Raw genomic sequence first — 17,014 nt, forward strand, 5'->3', positions numbered from 1 at the left:
TTCACAACATATGCCAGTAACATTAAACCCCATTCTGAAAAGAGTTGCTTCACCTCACATTTCTCCCCAACACTGGTTGTCTTCTTAATCACTGGAGCATCTCCCTGCTGAACAGTTTTGCTTTCGGCCAGACTTACGACCATCTTGGGTCTCTCGCGCTCTCCGGGGACCAATGCTGCACAGGATATTTTAAAGCCAGTTAAGATTCTCTCTTGAGCAAAGTTTCCCATTATATAGGTGGCACAGAGCTAATTCCACTCACCTTGAATCCCCTTGGCCAGGAGCTTCTGACGAGCAAACTCCGTGATGACAGCACACCTGACAGAGAGAGAGAGAACAAAGCTGCAATAACTCAACTGCTTTCTTCAAACTTCACAATGCCTACTTCCCTTATCATTGTTCAAAATAGCAAAGTATGCATAGTTTATGTTGCCATATACTACTGAGATTCACAGTAGAACAAAGAAATACAATAGAATCAATGAAAAAAAACACAAATAAAGGCTGACAAACAACCAATGAGCAAAAAGGGATAGATAGATACAAAGATAACGGCACCATAGTAATGTAGCGGCTGACACGACACTATTACAGCTCAGGGCGTTCCACAGCTCCGAGTTCAATTCCGGTGCCATCTGTCAGGAGTTAGTAGGTTCTCCGTGTGAACTGCGTGCTCTGGTTTCCTCCTACAGTCCAAAGATGTACTGGTTAGTAGGTTAATTGGCCGTTGTAAATCGTCCTGTGATTAGGCTAGTGTTAAGCAGGTAGGATGCTGTATGGCATGACTCACTAAGCTGGAAGAACTGTATCTCTAAAAGGATTGCAAAGATTGGCAATTACTCTTTAACAAGTCTCTAATCTCAGTCCCTAATGACCAATCCCTTAACAGTGCAATGCCTCCAACTCCAGCCAGAGGATAGAACCAGTCAGAATGATCAGATCTGCAAGCCATGTGGACGCTTCTCCACCGGGAACACCAGACAGGACAGCCCTCGACTAATTATAGCATTACATCTAAAGATTTGACAGAAGGACCTCAATCCACAGTACCATAGACAACTGTGGAGGCCAAGTCATTGTACATATTTGAAGTGGAGGTTGATAGGTCCTTGATCAGTAAGGTTACAGGGAGAAGGCAGAACGGGGTGACAGAGATGTTACATGCGTCAAGGAGATCTGTGATTTTTTTTTGAGAGAATGATGTAATGGTCTTTTGGAGGTCACCTGATGTAATTTTCCCACCGATGTGAGGTCACGTGATAACACGTGCACCATGGGTATATAAGGGTAGACCCCAGATGACGCAGTTAGTTTTTAGATTTCCAGGTAGAACGTGCTGTGTCTCCGTTTCTGTTGCGTGTTTGTTTTTGTGATGCAGTTTCATTTTTGAAATGGTTGTGCGTTCTGTTGCAAGATACAATATTATTGGACAGGAAATTTTTGCTAGATGTGCTGATTTACCCTATTCCAGCAGTAGAAGGGAGAGTGAAGACTTTATCGAAGTACAGGACCGAAGGATTAAGAGGAGTCGGCATCGGTCGGCAGTTTAACAAAGGATCGACCTTATTGAGTCTTCGTTGAAGGAGACTCACCTGCATCGGACATAATTCTTACCAAGAGAGCAAAGAGTTCATGCAAAGGTTTGCTCTCTAGAATTTTCAGGTCAGTTGATTTAAACTGTTTATTTACTGCATCGTGAATCCCGTGGACAGAACTGGCAGGAAAGTCGCGTCTATGAAGAAATCCTTCTCCAGAGAAGTCTCTCCCAATTGAACGTATAAATCTGTTGGACTTTCAAATTTTCCATTTTAAGAACTACATCTGACTTTATCGCTTTAAGAACTGTTTTTGCACTTAACGCTTTAAGAACCAGTGCCAAGTGACGATTTGTTAAACGGCTGCATAACGGTTAACTTCCGGTTAAAGTTTTCGTTTGTTTTTTTTATCCTTTAGCCGTGTCTAATAAATGTTTGGTTGTTTTTATAAAACCTGTCTCGATTGATATTCATTGTTGCCGGTTACGTAACAGAGAAAATAAAACAACCATTATGGAATGGTGGAGCAGACTCAATGGGAAGAAGAACCTAATTCTGCTCCTACCCCCTATGGTCTGATCCATCATCTATTTATTAAGTTTGCTCATTATATAATTTATCCCACTCTAACTACTTCTACCTCTACCTGGTGTTCCCAAAGAATGCATCAGGTCCTCATCAAGGTTTCCTAGCTGCGAGCTCACGGAGAGGTCTGAAACACAGTGAAATAACCTTCAACCTTAAACATTGATGGTCTCCAGTTCCTCCTATCACATTGTCCCATGTTCTCCACCGCTTCTCCAAAAGCAGAACGTTCTACAATCTCACATTACCCGTTTAATCACCTCTCTCCGAATCTGCTGTTTCCATGCTCATCTACCTTCACATCATGCTCAGTTAGCTGTTCCCCTGTGAAGCACCTCGGTGAAGGTTATGCAAATACTTAGAACCAGATTTATTATTACTGACGTACGTTGTGAAAATTCCAGTACAGTGCAACAGAAAAAATTACTACGTTACAATAAGAATAATAAAAATTAAATAGTGCAAAAAGAGCATAACATAGTGAGGTAGTGTTCACAGACAGTTCAGAAACCTGCTGGCAGAGTTGTTCCTAAAATGTTGAGTGTGGATCCATGGTCCTCTCAACTGTTCTCACGTTCGTATTTTTTTAAGACTTTATACCCTCCCATTGAAAGTAACAGTAAGAGCACAAGTATAGTCCTTTGTGTCAGCATAATTAGAGCTCTTGGGAAAAGAACTTACTGGGATAACATTGATCCACTAGACTGTTACTTACGTCAGATCGCGATTGAACTCTTGAACAGGATTGTAAAATACTTCATTTGCATTGGGAAAAACGATTTCCGCCTTCCCTTCACTTATAACAGTTTCTCCATTTTGAGTACTTGGAGAAGTTCCACCATCAGGCAGAGTGTCTGGCGTAGTGTTCAAAAGGCTTGCTTTTTGTAGCTGATCACCACGATTACTTTGTTGCGTCAGCTGTGGATCTGCCAGCAACTCATTTCCCGTTTCCATCGCAGAGCGCTGCCCCGCAAAAATACCGAAGGAAGATTCTGGCTGAACAACCCCCTTTGCTGCAGTCCGGGCCCCAGAGAGTGTGCGGTGAGCGAAGTGTCTGATCTGAAACAACCAGCTTACCAACATGAAGCAACAGCCTCACCGATGGATCTTTAAATCTGTGGGAAACAAAGAATATCCATGAGCAGGAATGCAGTAAAGAACCATCATATCACTTCAGCAATATTTCTAGTTCATTGAATTTAAAGGATTTGAAAGGATTTACATGTTTTAGGCAATGTAGTCAGTATTATAGGAAAGACAACACCCAATTTGCATTTAAGCTCCTACACGGAGCAATTTAATAATGATCAGGTCGTCCATCATTAGCTTGGTGGTCAACTGATGGGAAGTCTAGGAAGAACTCTTAGATTCTTCTTCCGATAATGGCCATGGGATCTTTTATGTCTCACTGATGAGCATAAATGTCCTTGGTTTAACATCAGATTTCAAAGCTGCAGAGAGTTGTAAAATCATGGACACTAGCCTCTGTAGTATCCAAGACGTCTTCAAGAATCAATGCCTCAAAGAGAGGGCGTTCATCATTAAGGTCCCCCGCCACCCAGGACATGCCCTCTTCTCATTGTTACTTTTGGGAAGGAGGTAGAGGAGCCTGAAGGCGCACACTTAGTGATTCAGGAACAGCTCCTTCCCCTCCGCCATCTGATTTCTAAATAGGCATTGAACCCACGGACACTACCTCACTACTTTTTTTTATATTTCTGTTTTTGCACTACTTATTTAACTATTTGATATACATATATACTTACTGTAATTCAGTTTTTAATCTATTATCATGTATTGCATTATACTACTGCCACAAAGTTAACAAATTTCAGCACATATGCCAGTGATATTAAACCTGATTCTGAAAGTCTATGCTTTATACAAGCACAAACAGAAATGGATACCAGTACAAATGGTCTATTATTTCTTCAATTTCTTCAGATTGATTTTCTTATGCTACCAACACACAGTGGCATTTCACTGATATTATGCTGCAATATCCTCAGATTACAAGTAGCTAACGTTACCCAAATAAAGGTTCAAGGTTCATTTTATTGTCAAAGTATGCATGTACAACTCTGATAGTTGTCTCCTCCAGATAGCCATGAAATACACAAAGACTGTGGGTGTTGATGAAAAAGACATCAACTCCCCAACACAAAAAAGAAACAAAACTCGCAGACCCCAAAATCCCCCTCCCCACAGCAAAAGAAAACAGCAACTAGAGTCCCCGACCCCTTCACTCACAAATATCATTGAAAATGATGGGAAGTAGTCTACAGATACATAGTACGTCACCCAGCAGTCTTTGGCAAACACATTGCAGTAGCCTCTTGCAAATAGCAACAGATTTGATGCACGCTGTACCATATGTCACTGAGTACATTTATTGCTAAAACAGATTTATCTTGAGATCTTGGGGGGGGTGGGGGGAGAAAGAGTCAAGATTACCCATGATCTTACTGAATAGTTCAGCATACACAACAGGCTAGTCCCCTTGTATTTTTTTTTTTTTTTTAAATAGTTTTAAAAGCAAGCAGGAAAGAATATAGCTAGAACGGAAGGCATAACTATACTAAGCAGGTATAATATAACATTCTCATAGGGAAAGACCGTAAGACAAAAAGAGCAGAATTAGGCCATTTGGCCCATCAAGCTTTCTCCGCCATTCCATCATGTCTAATTTATTATCCCTCTCAACCCCATTCTCCTACTTCTCTCCATAATCTTTGACACCTTACTAATCAAGAAGCTATCAACCTCCACTTTAAATATACCTAATGACCTGGTCTCCACACCTGTGTACAGCAACGAATTCCACAGATTCACCACCCTCTGGCTGAAGAAGGTCTTCCTCATCCCTGTTCTAAGGGAAGAGTGGCAATTTAACGATGCCCACAGTAAATGTGGGAGTAATGAGAATGGAGAAAGAGAACTTTGCCCCTCTTTTCGCAAATGAACTAAAACTATTACAGATACAAAAGGCAGCAAATGGCATAATCTGGAGGAAGAAATAAACCACTGGAGGGATCATCAGGTCAGTCAGCATCTGTGGAGGCAGAGGGATGGCTGACATTTTGGATCAGGATCCTGCATCAATTAACACATCACTTTATCCAGAAACATACGTGCCCTCAAAGACATCAAATCAAACTGCCTCTCATCTTATCCAGATTCTTTGGAAATACAAGAGTGTGGGATTACCCTGAAAAATTCACCTATTATTTCTTCACAGAAATGGATTTTCCCCATTTAAGATGGCGCTGGTGAACCTCAATGATTTCTGGCCGGTGGCTAATGAAACAAGGAAAACAACTCAATACTTCGCTAGCCACACTTTTTCTGGCCAACGATCATCGTAAGTAATAGTCTGTAACTTCCCTTTGGACTTGAAGGCAACTTGAGGTGGCAGAGCCAAGGCGAGGTGAGGCAGGGGGCCTGCCACCAAGACCCGGAGTTCGATTGTTTCAAGCACCGTGCCAATTCGGAAAGGTCAGTTTACAGGCCAAATTGAGGTGGCAAGGTCCGGGCACCGGCACATAGCAAATTGACCGATCTTGATGTTTGGATGGAGACAAATCGGATAGAGGCTGGATAGAGGCAGTGGGGTCCTGGCCCCAGAGCACATCGGGACGATGGAACCTGATGTTTGAACCTCAATTTTTGCACCAGACCAGAAGGAAAAGGGCAGGGTGTCGAAACCCAAGGCAAGGGATAGAATGGTTCAGATCGCTGCTCCACGACTTTGCTCTGCGATGGCCTAAGCTGAACTACGGGACTCTCTTTGCAGGCTTCAGTACAGAACACTATTTTCTTGTGGTTACTGTTTGTATGATGTGTCTGTTAATCTCCACACAGTGGGTGCTTGACAGTCCTTTTTCAATATTTGGGTTCTTTTGGGTTTCTTTGTTTCATGGCTGCCTGTAAGGAGATGAATCTCAGGGCTGTATAATGTGTACATTCTTCGATCATAAATACACTTTGAACTTTGAAGACAGGAGAAATCTAACAGATCAGGAGGTGGGAAATCTCACACAGAATTGAATAGAACCTAGTAGGTCTCTAAAGCACATTTATCCCTAACAAAACAGCAAAAGATACACATGTATCATTGTAAGTATTCATTTCAAGGTCAAATTGAACTTATTATCAAAGTACATAGTTGTTACCATATAGTACCTTGGCGATTCATTTTCTGCAGGCATTTACAAGAAAATAAGGAATTACAATAGAATTTATGAAAACTATACAGAAACAAAGACGGGTGAACAAACTCCTACTCCTCTGTCCTGTACAACTAAATGGATGTCAGACTTTCTAACTTACAGATCTCAGTCAGGATGCAGAAGCACTCCTCCCTCCCCATCATCCTCAACATGGTTAGCCCTCAGGACTGTGTGCTGAACCCATTGCTCTGCACTCCGCTCACACGTGACCGCTCAGCCAAACACTCACACAATCAGATCGCCAAGTTCACCGATGACACAACAATGGTGGGGGTCATCACCAACAATTCTCAGGAGGCTTACAGAGAAGGGGGGGGGGGAGAGCTCGAGGCCTGATGCCAGGCAAACAACTTCTTCTTCAATGTAAACAAGACAAAGGACATAGTTATCAACTTCAGCAGAACTCGCACCACTCACACCTCCTTTAATCGGTGGCACAGCAGTGGAAACTGTGAGCAGATTCAAACTCCTGGAACTGCACGTTTCGCAAAACCTCTCACGGAGCTAAAACACATTCTACGCGATCAGGGAAGCTCACCAGTGCCTTTACTTTCTCAGGCTGAAGAGATCTATATTCGAGTCATTCTACAGATCCATAGTAGAGAGCATCCTAACAAGCTGTATCACTGCATGGTACAGAGACTGCACTGCAACATACAGGAAGTCTCTACAACAGGTAGTCAGAACTGCCCAATGCATCACCAGCACCAGCCTGCCCTCCTTCAAGGACGTATATACAGAAAGGGTCAGTAACATCATGGAGGATCTCACCCACTCTGCTCATGGACTCTCTGTCCCACTCCCATCAGGATAGAGGCTATGTAGCATCCATGCCAGGACACCAGACTCGAAAACAGATATTTTCCCCAAGCAGTAAGGCCGATCAACACCTCCAGCCATTAACCCACTGCTCTGTACCCCTAACCACCACTACTTTATTATTTCCTATCAGTCACCTTGCAGGCACACCTGTGCCTAGCATCACTTTATGTACGTACAAGCAATCTATGTATATAAGCTATCTTACATATTTCTATTTGTGTTCTTTATCTTATTATTGTGTTCTTTATCTTACTGTGTCTTTTTTTGCGCTGCATCAGATCCAGAGTAACAATTATTTTGTCCTCCTTTACACTTGTGTACTGGAAATGACGTTAAACTATCCTGAATCTTGGATTTATTATCGATCCCTAGTTTCTCAAGGAGGTGGGGGTGAGAAGGAACTACTATAGTCCTTGTGGTAACTGTTTATACTGCACAGCTGGGCACGGAGTGCAGAATTTAAACCCAGTGTCGATGATGCGCCAGCAATATATACTCAAGTGAAGATGGTACAGAACTACAGTACTGTGCAAGTCTTAGGCACCCTTGAATTTTTTTTTTATATATGGTTTCAGGTACTATGGCTTCCTCAGAGACCTGATCGCAACATCATCGAGGCCACCTGGGATTACCTGGAGAGACAGAAGCAAGCAAGACTGCCAAAGTCTGCAGAAGAACTGTAGCAAGTTCTCCAAGATCCTTCGAACAATGTACCAGCCGATTTTCTTGTAAAACTGCATGACAGTGCACCCAAGGTAAAGGGTGATCACACCAAATATTGATTTGATTCAATTTTTTTTTACTGTTTATTTGCTCTTTATAGTTTTTTTTGTATATTTAGAAAGCTTTCATTTCATTATATTGAAAACGTTTTCACTGTACGGTATTTTTAACATGCGCCTAAGACTTTTGCACAATACCGTATACAGGTGGAAGTGCTCGGCACTGAGCATCTTGTAGAAGATACAGCTGCACTGTCAGTCAGTGGCGAACAGTATAACCATTAAAGGTGGCTGACAGGCTGTCAGTCAATCAGACTGTTTGGTCCTGGATTGTGTTAAGCGTCATGTGAGCACAAGAGATTCTACAGACGCTGGAAATCCAATGTAAGATACACAAAATACCGAGCAGGTCAGGCAGCATCCATGGAGAAGAATAAACAGTCAGTGTTTTGAGCCACGACCCTTCATCAGGACCAGAAAAGAAGGGGGCAGAAGTCAGAATAAGAAGGTGGGAGGAGAGAAAGGAGTACAAAATGGCAGGTGATAGGTGAGACCAGCTGAAAGGAAGTGTGTATAGGTGGGTGAGGGAGGGGGGGGATGAAGTAAGAAGCTGGAGGCTTCATCCCCTTGACACCACACTTGGTCAAAGCTGCTTTGATGTCAAAGGCAAGCACATTTACCCAGCCGCTAGATTTCATCTCGCTGGGCTATACAGGACTAAGGCAGTAATTTGGTCTGGACCTGAGGGATTGCAGCAAAATTAAATTTTAGGTAAGATATTGGGGACTAAGTATCACTTGGTAACACTATTGAAGATGGCTTTCATCAGAAAAGTCTGAGATGAGACTGACTGGGTGCTAACTAGTGTGGGGAGTCAGGGATGAGGGAGATGGGCAGCGGTAAAGAGTCAGGGCAGCAGTTCAGAGCCCATGGTCAAAGGCCAGCAATCCTGAAGCTCGAGACAGCAGGAGCTGAGGAGACCAGTGACCCCTCAGGTTCCAGATCAGAGGTCCATAAGGGCGAGAGTCACGAGGGCCGGTCACACTTCCAGCTGACCAAGGTCAGAGGCCCACAGGAGTCCTGAAATCAAGGCCCAAAGTTCAAACCCATGAACTGCTAGTCCTAGGGTCGAGGCCCAATTGTCAAACCCATGATCAGAGAGTCCTGGGATCAATACTCAGAGGTCAGTAAGGTCCAGAGAGCAAAGCCCAGGGTGGAAGTTCAGAGCTCAGCGAGTCCAGTGGCAGAAGTCTGAAGGTCAAAGTTGACAAGACTAAAGGTAGAGGCCTGGTGGTTGAGGCTCCAGGGCTGATACGCCCAGAGGTCAGAGGCCCAATACTGGGCCAGGGACTGGAGATTAGAGGCCCAAGGTTTGGAAGTACAAGAGTTCAGGGCCAAGGACTGGAGGCCCAGAGGTGTCCTGTCCTGATCGGAAGCCTGTTTGTGTGAGGTAGTGGGTGGGCTGGTAGGAAAGGAACTCGTTTTGCTGTGCTGTCTTGTTTCGTTGATGTTGTGGCACTGCTTGTGTTGTTCTGCTAAACATTGTGGCATGCTACGTTACACCAGAATACGTGACGACACTTGCGAGCTGCTGGGTGTGTTGGGTGTTAACTCAAAGCATTTCATTGTATGTTTCAATGTTAACGTCATAAATAATCTGAGTGGATTGTATGCTTTTTGTGAACAGAACATATCTGGGTAATTTTCCCACGTTGTTAGCTGGATGTCAGTGTTGTTACTCTACTTGGTAAGAGGCACAGCTAGTTCCAGAGCACAAGCCTTCAATACTATAGCTGGGGTATTGGCTAACACTGTACTGTGCTATACTTAGTGCTCTCAGCTGTTTCCTTACGCCACATGGAGTGAGTCAAGTTGAACTGGAGCTTGACTTCTGTGATTGAAAACAGAAAATGCTGGAAATACTTAGAACCGCAGCATCTGTGGAAAGAGAAACAGAATTACTGTTTCAGGTCAAAGACACCATCAGAACTGGGAACGAAAGATAGCAAGTTAGTATTAAACTGCAGGAAAGGATGAAGGAGGGTGAATTCCCTCTGACATAGCGAGGCCTCGAGCAGATAGGTCTCATACAACCAGAGAAGATGCAGAAATACAAGAAAATCTGCTGATGCTGGATCCCAAAACAACACACACAAAATGCCGGAGGAACTCAGCAGGTCAGGCAGCATTTACAGAAAAGAGTAAACAGCCAACGTTTCAGGCCGAGACCCTTCATCGGGAATGATGCAGTATCTTTTCCTTTCACCTTTTGCGGAGAGACGGGACAGAACAGCTTGTGGAGACAGACGTTGGTAAGACCTCAGACAAGGTCAGGAATCAAAAGGCTGGCGATGGTGTGGCCAGTGTGCGAAGCTGTGTATATTTCAATGTAAGAAGCATCTTAAAATAAGTGGTTGAACTCAGGGCATGGATCAACACCTGGAATTATGACATTGCAGCCTAGTTGCAGGAAAGCAGGAAGGTTTAAAGGAGAAGGGGTGACATTACTAGTCAGGGAAAATGTCACGGCAGTGCTCCGTCAGGCTGACTGGAGAACTCGACCAGTGGGGTGTTATGGGTGGAACTGAGAAATAAGAAAGGTATGACCATGTTAATGGGGCTATACTACAGACCACCCAACAGTCCTAGGGATTTAGAGAAACAAATTTGTAAAGAGATCACAGACTGTCGCAAGAAACACAAGGTTGTTATCGCAGGCGATTTTAACTTTCTACATATTGATTGGGAATCCCATGCTGTAAAAGGAATACATTTGTCAACTGTATTCAGGGAAGTTTCTTTCATCAGTACATAGAAGTCCCAATGAGGGAGCGCGCGATACTGGATCTGCTATTAGAGAATGAGACGGGGCAGGCGTCACAAGTTTGTGTAGGGGAACGCCTTGCATCCAGTGACTGCAATGCCATTAGTTTCAAAAGATAGGTCTGGTCTGCAGGTTGTGATTCTAAATTAGAGAAAGGCCAATTTTGATGGCATCAGAAATGATCTGGCAAATGTGGATTGGGACAGGCTGTTTTCTGGCAAAGGTGTACTTGGAAAGTGGGAGGCCTTCAAAAAATTAAATTTTGAGAGTACAAAGCTTGTACGTGCCTGTCAGAATAAAAGGTAAAGATAACAAGTGTAGGGAACCTTGGTTTTCAAGAGATACTGAGGCCCTGGTTAAGAGGGAAAAAGAAGGAAATCCATGGCAGGTATAGGCAAGTAGCAACAAATAAGGTTCTTATGGAGTATGAGAAATACAAGAGAACGCATGATAAAGAAATCCTGAAGGCTAAAAGAAGGCATGAAGTTGCTCTAGAAGACAAGGTGGAAGAGAATCCTAAGAAATTCTACAAACATGTCAAGAACAAAAGGATTGCAAGGGACAAAATTGGCCCTCTGGAAGACCAGAATGGTAATCCATGTGTGAAGCCAAAACAGATAAGGGAGAGGTTAAATGAATTCTTTGCGTCTATATTTACTCAGGAGACGGACACAGAGCCTATAGAAGTGAGGCAAAGCAGCATCAACTTCATGGGCCCAGCACAGATTTCAGAGGAAGTGGTATTTACTACCCCGAGGTAGATAAATCCCCAGAGCCTGACAAGGTGTTTCCTCAGACCCTAAGAGAGACAAGTGGAGGCTCTAAATATAAACAAGGAAACTATAGGCCTGCGAGTCTGCCATCAGTTGTTGGAAAGTTATTGGAAGAAATTCTAAGGGTATTTAAGTATTTGGATAAACATGGACTGATTAAGGAGAGTCAGCACGGCTTTGTGCATGGTAGGTCACGTCTAACCAATCTTATAGAGTTTTTGAGGAAGTTACCAGGAAAGTGGATGAAGGCAAGGAAGTGGATGTTGCCTACATGACTTTAAGGCATCTGACAAGGTCCCACATGGGAGGCTGATCAAGAAGGTTCAGTCACGAGCATTCAGGGTGAGGTAGTGAATTGGATTAGACATTGGCTTGGTGTGAGAAGCCAGAGAGTGGAAGTAGACTGGAGGCCTGTGGCTAATGGTACGCTGCAGGGATCGGTGCTGGGTCCGTCGTTGTTTGACATCTATATCAATGACCTGGATGATAATGTGGTTAAATGAATCAGCAAGTTTGCAGATGAAACCAAGATTGGGGCTGCAGTGGACAGTGAGGAAGGCTATCATGGCTTGCAGAGGGATCCACATCACCTGGAAAAATGGGATGAGAAATAGTAGGTGGAATTTAATGCAGACAAGTATTGCACTTTGGTAGGACCATCCAGGGTAGGTCTTACACAGTGAACGGTAGGGCACTGAAGAGTGAGGTACAACAAAAGGATCTGGGAATACAGGTACATAATACATTGAAAGTGGCGTCACATGTTGATAGGGTCTATAAAGAACGTTTTTGGTACATTAGCCTTAATAAATCAATGTACTGAGTACAGGAGATGGGATATTATGCTGAAGTTGTATAATATGGGTATCGTGTGCAGTTTTGATCACCTACCTACAGGAAAGATGTAAACAAGGCTGAAAGAGTACAGTGAAAATTTACAAGGATGTTGCCAGGTCTGAAGGACCTGAGTTATAAGGAAAGATTGAAAAGGTTAGGACTGTATCCTTTAGAATGTAGAATACCGAGAGGAGATTTGATAGAGGTATAGAAAATTATGAGGGATGTAGATAGGGTACATGCAAGCAGGCTTTTTCCACTGAGGTTGGGTGGGACTACAACTAGAGGTCATGGGTTAAGGGTGAGAAGTTTAAGGGGAACATAAGGGGAAACATCTTCAATCAGAGGGCCATGAGAGTGTTGAACGAGCTGCCAGCACAAGTGGTGCATGAAAGCTCGATTTCAACATTTAAGAGGAGTTTGGATAGGTACACGGATGGTAAAGGTCAGCAGGGCTATGGTCCCGATTGCAGGTCGATGGGAGTAGGCAGATTAAATTGTTTCGGCATGGACAAGATGGGCCAAAGGGCCTGTTTCTGAGCTGTATTTCTCCATGACTCTTCCCTTCAGAGATGCAAATAGTCCTTGCAGGTGATGCAGCAATCCACAGACATGATTTCCAATCCAGGATACTGCGTTCAGAGTTCACAACAGGACCCGTTCAGCATCAGAGTGGGATGAGGTAATCACCCTATGGAGCGCCTGGGTTCAATGAGCTTTCTGTTGCCTGATGCTTTGAACCAGCTATTCTTGTTTTCCTGCGCTGTCTTAACAAGGCCCAATGCATCTGAGGGACAACCTGATCTTCAGTGACTGTTTGCTTCTGTGATAGTGGAGGAAGCTTCTGCCTGAACATGGCTGCGAGTGCTTCAGATACTCACTTTGCTGTGGCCTGCCTTCAGGGAGGACGAGGATGTTCTTGGAAAAGTCTCACGTGGAATTGTCCACTATCATTCATGTAATCAGCGCACAGCTTCAGTTAGATCTAAGTGACCTTGTAAAAGTATTCAGCCCCCAACCCTTGGTACGCATACAACCAGGGATTTTGATCAATTTAACTGAGAATTATTTATGAATTACATGCTGCTTTTTTCACAGTAAAGGCATCTGTTAGTCTTGCGAGACCACGGATCTGTGCCTGGAAAGTCTTCACTCTCCAGGGCGCAGGCCTGGGCAAGGTTGTATGGAAGACCAGCAGTTGCCTATGCTGCAAGTCTCCCCTTTCCACGACACCGATGTTGTCCAAGGGAAGAGCATTAGGACCCAGACAGCTTGGCACCTGTGTCGTCGCAGAGCAATGTGTGATTAAGTGCCTTGCTCAAGGACACAACATGTTCCCTCAGCTGGGGCTCGAACTCATGACCTTCAGGTCTCTAGTGCAATGCCTTAACCACTTGGCCACGTCACAGCAGAACCCCCAAAAACAGGGAAAACTGTAAAGTATGAAAAAGTAAAAATTCAAAAGCTGAAATGTCAGCAGTACGAAAGTATTCACGCCACTCTTGTACTATACTGTATGTCAGGCAGCTGTTTAGCGATTACAGCTAAGAGTTTAACACCATTATACCCTCAGTTATAACCAGCGAGCTCCAAAACCTGGGCCTCTGTATGACCTTCTGCAGCTGGATCCTTAACTTCCTCACCAGGAGACTACAGCCTGTGCAGATTGGAAACAACATCTCCTCCTCATTGACAAGCAACACTGGCGCATCTCAAGGATGTGTGATGAGCTCTGCTCTTTACACCCACAATTGTGTGGCTGGGCACAGCTCAAATAACATGTGTAGATTAGCCGACAACAAAACTATTGTTGGTAGAACTTTAGATGGGGGCAAACAGGTGATAGATCAGCTGGTTGAATGGTGTCGCAGGAACAACTTTGCTCTCGACTCCAGTAAGACCAAGGAATTGATTGTGGACTTGAGGAAGGGGAAGTCAAGGGAACACATAACAGACCCCATCGAGGGATCAGCAGTGGAGAGAGTGAACAGTTTCAGGTTCTATCTCTGCGGATCTATCCTGGGCCCAAAGTATTGATGCAATTACAAAGAAGGCGTGACTGCGGCTACACTTCTTCAGGAGTTTGAGGAGACTGGAACTCCATGTCAACAAAGATACTTCCAAATTTTGGCAGAAGTACGATGGAGATCATTCTAACTGGCTGCATCGCTGCCTGGTATGGATGGGGAGCGGAGTTACTGCACAGGGTCAGAAAAAGGGGGCAGAAAGTTGCAAATTCAGCCAAGCTCCATCATGGGCACCGGCCTCCCCAGCATCGAGGTCACATTCAAAAAGCGATGCCCCAACAAGGCATCACCCAGGGCATGCCTTCTTCTCATCGCTACCATCAAGGAGGTGGTACAGGAGCCTGAAGACGCACAGAACATTTCAGGAACAGCTTAAATATACACATTTACACAATATATACTTCCTACTGTAATTTAGTTTTTATTAAAGTTCAAAGTAAATGATCAAAGTACAGTACCTGATCTATACATCTGCGGCATACTACTACCCACACTGGTCCCCCTACAATTCGCCTACTGACACAACCGATCGACAGATAATGCAATAGCCACAGCTCTACACACCATCCTTACACACCTGGAGAGGAGGGATGCTTATGTGAGAATGCTGTTCTTGGACTACAGTTCAGCATTCAACACCATAATTCCCTCCAGGCTCAACAAGAAGCTCAGAGACTTTGGCCTTCACCCTGCCTTGTGCAGCTAGATCCTGAACTTCATGATGGCGACTTGACAGGTGGTTAGAATGGGCTCCCTCACCTGTGACCCTTAACACAGGTGCCCCTCCCCAGGCTGTGTCCTAAGCCCCCTCCTTTACTCTCTGTGTCACCATCCACAGCTCCAATCTTCTAATTAAATTTGCTAATACTACACTGATTGGCCTAATCTCAATAATAATGAGGCAGCCCACAGAGAAGTTATCACCCTGACACAGTGGTATCAAGAAAACAACCTCTCCCTCAACGTCACTAAAACAAAGAAGCTGATTGTGGATTACAGGAGGGAGGAATGGAGACAGGCTAACCCCTATTGACATCGATGAATCTGGGGTTGAGAGGGTGAACAGCTTTAAGTTCCCTGGCATAAACATCACTGAGGATCTCATGTGGTCTGTACATACCGGTTGTGTAGTGAAAAAAGCCCAACAGCACCTCTTTCACCTCAGACAGTTGAAGTTTGGCATTAGTCCCCAAATCCTAAGAACTTTCTACAGGGGCACAATTGAGAGCATCCTGACTGGCTGCATCCCTGCCCGGTATGGGAACTGTACTCCCCTCAATCGCAGGACTCTGCAGAGAGTGGTGCGGACAGCCCAGCACTAGATGTGCACTTCCCACTATTCAGGACACTTACAAAGACAGGTGTGTAAGAAGAGCCCGAAGGATCATTGGAAACCCGAGTCACCCCAACCACAAACTGTCCCAGCTGCTACCATCCAGGCAATGGTACCGCAGCATAAAAGCCAGGACCAACAGGCACTGGGACAGCTTCTTCCACCAGGCTATCAGACTGATTAATTCACACTGACACAATTGTATTTCTGTGCTATATTGACTGTTCTGTTGTATATCTTACTGTACGTACTATTTATTACAAATTACTATAATTTGCACAATACTCATTTAGACAGAGATGCAATGTAAAGATTTTTACTCCTCATTTATGTGAAGGATGTAAGAAATAAAGTCAATTCAATTTATAATCTTGAGATTTGTCTTCTTACAGGCAGCCACAGAACAAAGAAACCCAGCAGAGTCTACTACAAAAGACCCAACGTGCAGAAAATAATCAAATCGTGCAAACAATAAAAGTAAGCAAATAACATACAGAACTGAAGTTCACAAAAGTGAGACCACAGCCACGAAGCCAGTCACAGCCGACCGCAACTTCATAATGCACATTGCAATCTATATAGCAATGTACTGCTGCCACAAACACCAAATTTCACGACGTATCCCAGTGATGTTAAACAGGATTCTGAATCTGACCTGGACAGCTCTCTGTGGGAAGAAATCCTACAGATTCACCACAGTCTGGTGAAGCAATTCAACCTCATGTCAGCTTCAATCAGAAATCCCTTGCTGTCTATTCACCCTGCCCTTGTTCTAACACCACCAGCAGCCTGTTCACTCTCACAAACTGAAAAGCAGGTTCAGATAACATAAAAAGAGCAAGACCATGTGGGGGGAATATAGGAGAATGTTGAACTCAGGCAGTAGTAGTCAGAATTAATACAGAAATAAATTTAATTTCACATCTGAATGACGTTATGAATAAAATTTAGTTTTTAAAATATAAAAGTAACTTACAAAACATGTCAATAAGCAGGAAACCAGCTTCCTCCCAGCCTACTAGGAGCTACCATCTTGCTGCGGACAGTAGTGCCTAATGGGAAGTTCTGATCCCACGTGGGGAGCTTGTGGGCGTGTCTACTGACGTCATCCGTCGCTTTGACATGAGGGCGGGGTTTCACGACACCAGTGCGAATGGGAACGGGGAAGGGGCGGGGTTTCAGGTTGTCACGGCGAATGGCGGCGGACGAGGGTGGGGAGGGTGGAGCTATGATATCAGCGGAGGCCTGACACGTCAATCACGAATGCCCGATGTCCCGCTGCGTGGAAGCGAGAAAAGGGGCGGGGTTATGTGACGCTGAGGGGCGG

The 17,014-nt window shown here is 44.2% G+C and overlaps 1 protein-coding gene across 1 annotated transcript in view; it reads right to left on the reverse strand.

Moving 5' to 3' along the window:
* trmt1 (tRNA methyltransferase 1) overlaps nucleotides 1-16,749 on the reverse strand; it is a 56,636-nt gene extending 39,887 nt beyond the window's left edge. Inside the window, exons 1-4 of the mRNA XM_072248561.1 lie at nucleotides 16,664-16,749; nucleotides 2,836-3,235; nucleotides 263-318; nucleotides 54-175 (exon numbers count right to left, since the gene is read on the reverse strand). Coding sequence (XP_072104662.1) covers nucleotides 54-175; nucleotides 263-318; nucleotides 2,836-3,203 — 546 coding nt within the window. The 5' untranslated portion in view covers nucleotides 3,204-3,235; nucleotides 16,664-16,749. The remainder of the gene's footprint in view (nucleotides 1-53; nucleotides 176-262; nucleotides 319-2,835; nucleotides 3,236-16,663) is intronic.
* Nucleotides 16,750-17,014: the final 265 nt, after the last annotated feature.

Source organism: Mobula birostris, chromosome 32 (assembly GCF_030028105.1).
Source record: "Mobula birostris isolate sMobBir1 chromosome 32, sMobBir1.hap1, whole genome shotgun sequence".
In the NCBI taxonomy this organism is placed as follows: domain Eukaryota; kingdom Metazoa; phylum Chordata; class Chondrichthyes; order Myliobatiformes; family Myliobatidae; genus Mobula; species Mobula birostris.